The sequence below is a fragment of the Protobothrops mucrosquamatus genome, unplaced genomic scaffold, assembly GCF_001527695.2.
Source record: "Protobothrops mucrosquamatus isolate PMUCROS unplaced genomic scaffold, P.Mucros_1.0 scaffold4343, whole genome shotgun sequence".
Lineage (NCBI taxonomy): Eukaryota > Metazoa > Chordata > Lepidosauria > Squamata > Viperidae > Protobothrops > Protobothrops mucrosquamatus.
The window spans coordinates 22,544-28,908 of NW_015390257.1; the positions used below are offsets into that span (position 1 = coordinate 22,544).

General features: G+C 55.3%; 1 protein-coding gene across 1 annotated transcript in view; it reads left to right on the forward strand.

The window, feature by feature from the left end:
- Window positions 1-3,825: 3,825 nt before the first annotated feature.
- Window positions 3,826-6,365, forward strand: part of LOC107298866 (steroidogenic factor 1-like) — a gene marked incomplete at its 3' end in the record, with an annotated part of 4,656 nt that continues 2,116 nt past the window's right edge. Inside the window, exon 1 of the mRNA XM_015828231.1 lies at window positions 3,826-3,927. Coding sequence (XP_015683717.1) covers window positions 3,826-3,927 — 102 coding nt within the window. The remainder of the gene's footprint in view (window positions 3,928-6,365) is intronic.

A 6,365-nucleotide genomic window follows, 5' to 3' on the forward strand; every position in this document is an offset into this window, starting at 1 on the left:
AAGGCTCCTTGTAAGAGAGGAAAAGCTATTTTGGTCCCCCAAGGAAAGGGCTTAGAGGTCCCCCAGCCTGCTTTTGATTTTGGCTTCCGGATAGCAGAATTCCTAACTCTTTATGTTTGGAGACAGGGAAAGAGAGAAGCCATCCAGCTTTTCGGAAATTTGGTCTATTCTTTCGTTGTCCACAGTTCTCCAAATCTTTCCATGAAAATCCAGATTCCTTCAGAGGAGGCCCAGAGCAGTTATTCTTACTCTCTTGGGCATTAGAGCAGTGAGATGGAACCTTATTGATTTCTGCAAACTGACACGGGCCGGTCAGTTTCCTCTTCTGAGGTCTTGTGGGATTGTCAAAAAGAAGATGGGGTGGAATTTTTGCCTGGATCTCTCTTGAATTCCACGCATAGGGGACCTCAGAGGAACAGAGGGGACAATTTTGGTGAGGTTGACCTTCTTGTCCGTTGTTCTAGATCAGAGGTCCCCAACCTTTTGGGCACTGGGGACCGGTTCCGTGGAGACAGGCTTTTCCGTGGACCGGAGGGTGCATGGTTTTGTGTGTTGCCTGCATCCCGCAGATGGGGCTTTGCTTGTTTGTGCGGACCGGTTGCTGGCATGCCGCGGCCCGGTACCGGTCCACCGTACCTGTTCTAGACTTATCCCCCTCTTCCCTCTATTACCATACATGCTCTCTGCAAAGTTTGTTGAAGGCCACGCCATCTTGTTGACCAAGCTAAGGCTGGCGGCTGCTGCCTGTAGTTTTCCAGATGTTGGACTGCCCCTCCAGCATCTTTCCAACTGATTGCACATCTGGGCAGTAGTCCCTTCCCAGAGGCACACCTAAAAACTGGCCTAAGGTTGTCTACTTCTTCCGGGTTCAGCCTTGCAGGCTTCAGGCTGGCCTTGAAGGAGCTTACACTCTGCCTACGTTTAGGGGCACTCTGCCTCTCTCCAGCTACCCTGGTTCCGAGCATTCCTCTGCCACAGGGTTTGAGGCCTCTGCTTGTCTCCCCGCAGGCCACCGCTGGCTGCCATTTCCCCTCCAGGCAGAGGAGGAGACGGCTGCGTTTACACGCAGGAAACGCTTCCTTCCCGGACGGGAAGACAATGCCAGGCGGGGGGAGAGCGAGCAGCGCCCCCTCCCCACACGGAGCCTCAGTGCAAAGGCGCCCTTCACCTGGATGGGGATTGTGCAAGACTGTGACTTGCACTTTTGTGTGTGTGTGTGTGTGTGTGTGTGTGTGTGTGTGTGTCTGGGTGTAAACATAGGCAGTGCACGCTCCCCGCCACCAGGACGGCCTCTGTCCCCCCCCCCCGCAGTGCAATCAAACTCCTTGCAGCCAGATCCTTGAGCAGCTAGCTTTCAAGGTGCGCCCCGATTTGAAGAAGGCTGCCTCCCGTGGGAAGGGATGAAGGCGTAAAGGCTCCCCGATCTTTTGACCTCTAAAGAGGCTGGCTGGTTTGGCCTGGCCTGGCCTGGCCTGGCCGGAGAGGAGAGGAGAGGAGAAGGAGGAGAGGAGGAGTGCCAAGGCTCTCTTAGTTTACTCGCCGGAGTTTGCTTTCGATTCCACGCTGGACTGCTGCCTCTGGGGGGGGGGGGGGGTCTGTTTTTTTCCTCCTCCAGCGGCTTTTCCACTGCTGCTCTAGCTCTGTTGGTGGGCTGGCAAGGAGGTTGGGGGGGGGGATCCGATTGTCTTCTGTCACCAGAGCCTTTGGGAAGGAAAAATTGTGGGCACACTCACGGATAGACAGACAGACAGACAGACACACACACACACACACAGTTGTACGGGGAAGATCTGCCTTTGCTGGGCCAGGCAAAAGCACCCCCCAGAGTTTGGTGCCAAGATAGAAGCAGTGATGGGAGAAGCCTTCTTGTCAGCGGGAGGAGCAAAGTGGAAGGCGGCAGTGGGCACACAGCGCGGCCTTTGGGAGCGTTTGGATGACCTTCAGAGGCTCCCGCCTCTAAAGGCGGCGGCAGGGAGGAAATGTCCCTTGTTTGCACAAATGGAAGTTCATGACGACACACACACACCCCCCACCGCCCTAGTAAGGGTTGTGAGTTTTCCTGAGCATCCATTGTGCTTGGGGGGGGGCATTTGTTTCTTCCCCCCCCCCGCGTGTTCCCCCTTAAGTCAGCAGAGATTCCTCCTTACTCTCACCCCTCCCTCGCAGATTCTGAGGGGGGGGCTGGTGCTGTCCTGCGCCTCGGAGCGCTTCTTCGCCCCCCACCAGGGAAATTCCATCGTGGGGGAGGGCAGAAGAGGAAGCACACACACACACACACACACACACACACACCCCTGCCCTCCCTGTTTTCTCTATTGTTGGTTCAGACCAACAATAGGGCTTTGTGAGTTTTTGCTTGGTGTGATACAATTAACCTGGAACGCCAGAGCCGATTCTGTTAAGACTTAAGCAGTTTGGGAAGTGTTTGTCTGTGCGGATGTGTGTTTTGCCCCCTTCTCTGGCACTCTTTCTATCTCTCTCTCTCNTTTCCTTCCTTCCTTCCTTCCTTCCTTCCTTCCTTCCTTCCTTCCTTCCTTCCTCTCTCTCTCTCTCCTAGGAGATGTACTATCTCTAACGCACCTTTCTTCCACCGGAAGGAAAAGAAACAAGGCTTCAGAACACCTTGGCAAAGGGTGGGGCGAAGAGTCAGAGCCCCCCCCCAGCCACTCGGTGGAGCAATCTCTTAGACAACCTGAAACACCCCCCCCCGGGCCAAAGACTCCGGACTGCAGTTTCCATCCTGACTTTCCCAGCTGTTGGCCGGGAGCGATGGGGGCCGTGTCCCAACACCCCACGGGGGCAGCTGAAAGGGGAAGTCGGTCACCCAGGGGCAGAAAGTCAGGGGCCAGGTGTGTGTGTGTGTGTGTGTGTGTGTGTGTGTGTGTGTGTGTAAGATCGGCTCCTTTTCTTCTCCTCCGGACCGTTCCCATTTTTTTTTTAGCCTGCGTGCTGCTGCCGAAGCCAGCACGTTTGATGGTTTACTTTTTTCCTCGCGTGGGCGAAATCCCCGCGAGACGGGGGCTCCAGTCTCCGTTCACCCGGGCTTACCCCGAGCCACAAGCGCCCTTTTACCCGACTCTATATCAGTCCAGGTACCGGTCTCGCATTGCGCATTGCGAGCCCCTCGGAAGTGGCTCCGTGGGGTCAACCGGGTCCCGTCCACCAAGAAGAACCCGCGTGGGCTCTCGGAGCGCAGGTCCCAGGCGCCCCGGGGTGGGGGGGGGGAAGCCACCCCAGACCCCCCCAGGCCCCCCAGGGAGGGACAGAGCACCCCCGCAGCCTCGCAGCCTCTCTGCAGGCTGCCTGCAGCGGCCGGTGCGCTCCGTCGGGGCTCTGAGTCCGTGTGTGGGGGGGGGGGTGAGGGAGGCAGAAGCGACCCTGCCCCCCTCCCCTGGACCTGGGGGCAGGAACAAGGGGGCGGAGGCCACGATTCCCGTTGGGTGCTGGTGGGGTGGGGGTGGAAGGGAGGGGAGGGGTGGACTCTGGCCCAGCCCACCCCCCCCCAGGGGAGCCCTCTCAGTGCCCTCCTTCCCCGAGGGTGGGGTGGGGTGGGGTGGGGGGCTTCCCTTGCGTCCCCGCCCGCCCAAGAAGCGGTGCGGAGGCGCAGCGGGCGCACACCTCCGCGCGCGCCGGCTATAAAAGCTGCCCGCCGGCCCGCTGGCCCCCCACTCTTCTCCGGCTGCCGCTCGTCGGGGCTCCCTCCCTCTCCCACACCCTCTTTCCCCCCCCTTTTTTTTTCTCCCAGGGGGGAGCTCCCGGACAAGCGCTACCCCGGCTCTTCTCCTTCTCCTCCCACCCCCACCCCCCCGCAGGCCCGCGGAGGTGATGGATTATTCCTACGACGAAGACCTGGACGAACTGTGTCCCGTCTGCGGGGATAAAGTCTCGGGGTACCACTACGGGCTGCTGACCTGCGAAAGTTGCAAGGTAGGTCCTTGGGGGGAGGGGGGCTCGGACCGGCAGGGCTCCCCCCCCCTCTCCCAGCAGCCCGAGCCCGGGCCCTGCGGGAAGGCAGAGCCCCCCCCCAAGAACGGAGCGCGACGCCCCCCCGGAATTATCATAATCAGCGTCGGCATGGAAAACGGAGAGGAGGGTCGTTGAATGTCCCTGGCACCCCAAAAGAGACCCACTAGCGGCTTCGGAGGGCGGAGAAGGAGAAGGGGTTTTTTTGGGGGGGGTCTTCATTCCTTCTTCCCCCCCACCCCCGGATGGGAGAGGGGAAAGGTAGCCCGGGATCCAAAGCCCCAAAGCTCCGGAGCCCTTTACGCGTCGGATCTGGCCAGGAATAAGAATAATCCTAATTTAATATTAATAATCGGCCTTCGGCACTCGCTGGCAGGCTTCGAGTTTTTTTTTTTTAATATATATAATTTTGTCTTCTTGACTGGTCCAATTGCACGCCTGAGCAGCAAAAAAAAAACCTCCGCCTCGGTGGGTTGGTTTATTTTGGTGTGGGTTTTTTTTTTTTTTTGGTTTTTTTTTGAAGCAGAGGTTTTTGCGCGGCTGGGTGGAAGCGGAGCCCGCGCGCTTTGCCTCTGCGCGGAATTTATTCGATTTCGTTTTTTATTTAGAATTCTTAGAATTTAGAATTCTAGAATTTATCTTAGAATTCGTTTCGGGGGCGATTCCGTGCCTCGGCGGGCTCGGCTCGGCCTTTGGAGAGGGACCCTTCGCGCTGCACGACCGAAAAACCGTAGATTTAATTTCAGAATTCAGAATTCCGGGCAGTTCCCAACGAATTTCGTCTCTTCTCTCTCTGATTTTTTTTTCCTCTTTTCTTTTAAAAAAAAAACCGGGCGTCGATTCCTCCGCACCACCCACGGGGAAAAAAAACCGCTTTGGAGATCCAGATGTTAAAATGAGCCTCCCCCCCCATTTATTTATTTTTTTTCCGGGGTCGGTTAAGCAGCAGCAGCGAGCCTCAATTCGGCGTCACTCCGGCCTTCTTTCCGGAGGCCGCCGCTTCGTTCGGAAAGATTTGCTGGGAAGAGAGAGAGAAAAAGAGAGAGAAAGAAAGAAAGGGAGAAAGAATTGAAAGTTCCTTATCTTTGGGAAAGAAGCCGAAGGGGTGGAGGAAAAAAAATAGGAGAGAGAGAAAGAGAGAGAAAGAGAGGCAGAAAGAATGGAAAGTTCCTTATCTTTGGAAAAGAAGCCGAAGGGGTGGAGAAAAAAAAAATAGAGAAAGAGAGAGAAAGAGAGGGAGAAAGAATTGAAAGTTCCTTATCTTTGGGAAAGAAGCCGAAGGGGTGGAGGAAAAAAAAATAGGAGAGAGAGAAAGAGAGAGAAAGAGAGGCAGAAAGAATGGAAAGTTCCTTATCTTTGGAAAAGAAGCCGAAGGGGTGGAGGAAAAAAAAATAGGAGAGAAAGAGAGAGAAAGAGAGAGAAAGAGAGGGAGAAAGAATGGAAAGTTCCTTATCTTTGGAAAAGAAGCCGAAAGGGCGAAGGGGAAAAAAAATAGGAGAGAGAGAGAGAGAGGGAGAGGGAGAGGGAGAGAGAGAGAGAGAGAGAGAGAGAGAGAGAGAGAGAGAGAGAGAGAGAGAGAGAGAGAGAGAAATAAAAGAGGAAAGATTTGGAAAGAAACGGAGGGGAGAATCTGTTTGAATCCAACTCCTCCGGTTCTCCATCAGCAGACTAGGAAGGAAAACGGCATTCCAAGAACGCGGAAGAGACGCTGCCAGTCACTTTTTCTCCTTTTTAAAATATATATATATATATATATATATATATATGTATATGTATATATTGGGGGGAGGGGGCAATGAAACCCCGCGAGTTTAATTTCGCCCCCGGGGCCGCGTTTGAAGGAAGGAAGGTGGTCTTTTTTTCAGCATTTTCCTAAATATTTGGAGATGGGAAATAGGGAGTGAAATGGCGCCTTCTGGTTAGAAACGAAAGCGAACCGGGGGGGCAGTCGGCCCCCTTTCCTGGGCTTCCGCGCCCCCCCCTCCGCTCGTCCCTCGGAGGGTCTGCCGAACTGGGCCGCGGGGGGGGGGTCCCCTGGGTTTCTTTGGGCCTCAGAGGGGGAGAGGGAATTTAATTTGGGGGGGGGCGAATGGGGAAAAATCCTTCCCCTTTCTAGTTTAATTCTGATCGAGCGGGGGGGGGGGTTTACATTGGGCGCTTCGAAGTGGGCTGGGGGAGAAGAGGTGGCTGTGTCCTCCACCCGAGCCACGTTCCCAAACGACCTCCCCCTCCCCACTTTTAAGAAAGGGGGCTGTCCCCTTAAAAACGTGGGTCGTCTTCATTTTAAAATCAACGCGGGGCCTTTACAGAAAATAAATAGCTTATTTTTTTCTTCCCTCTGGCTATTTTCCTGCGATTTGGGGAGAGGAGAGGGTTGATTCTGCAGCTTGGGGGAGGGTCGT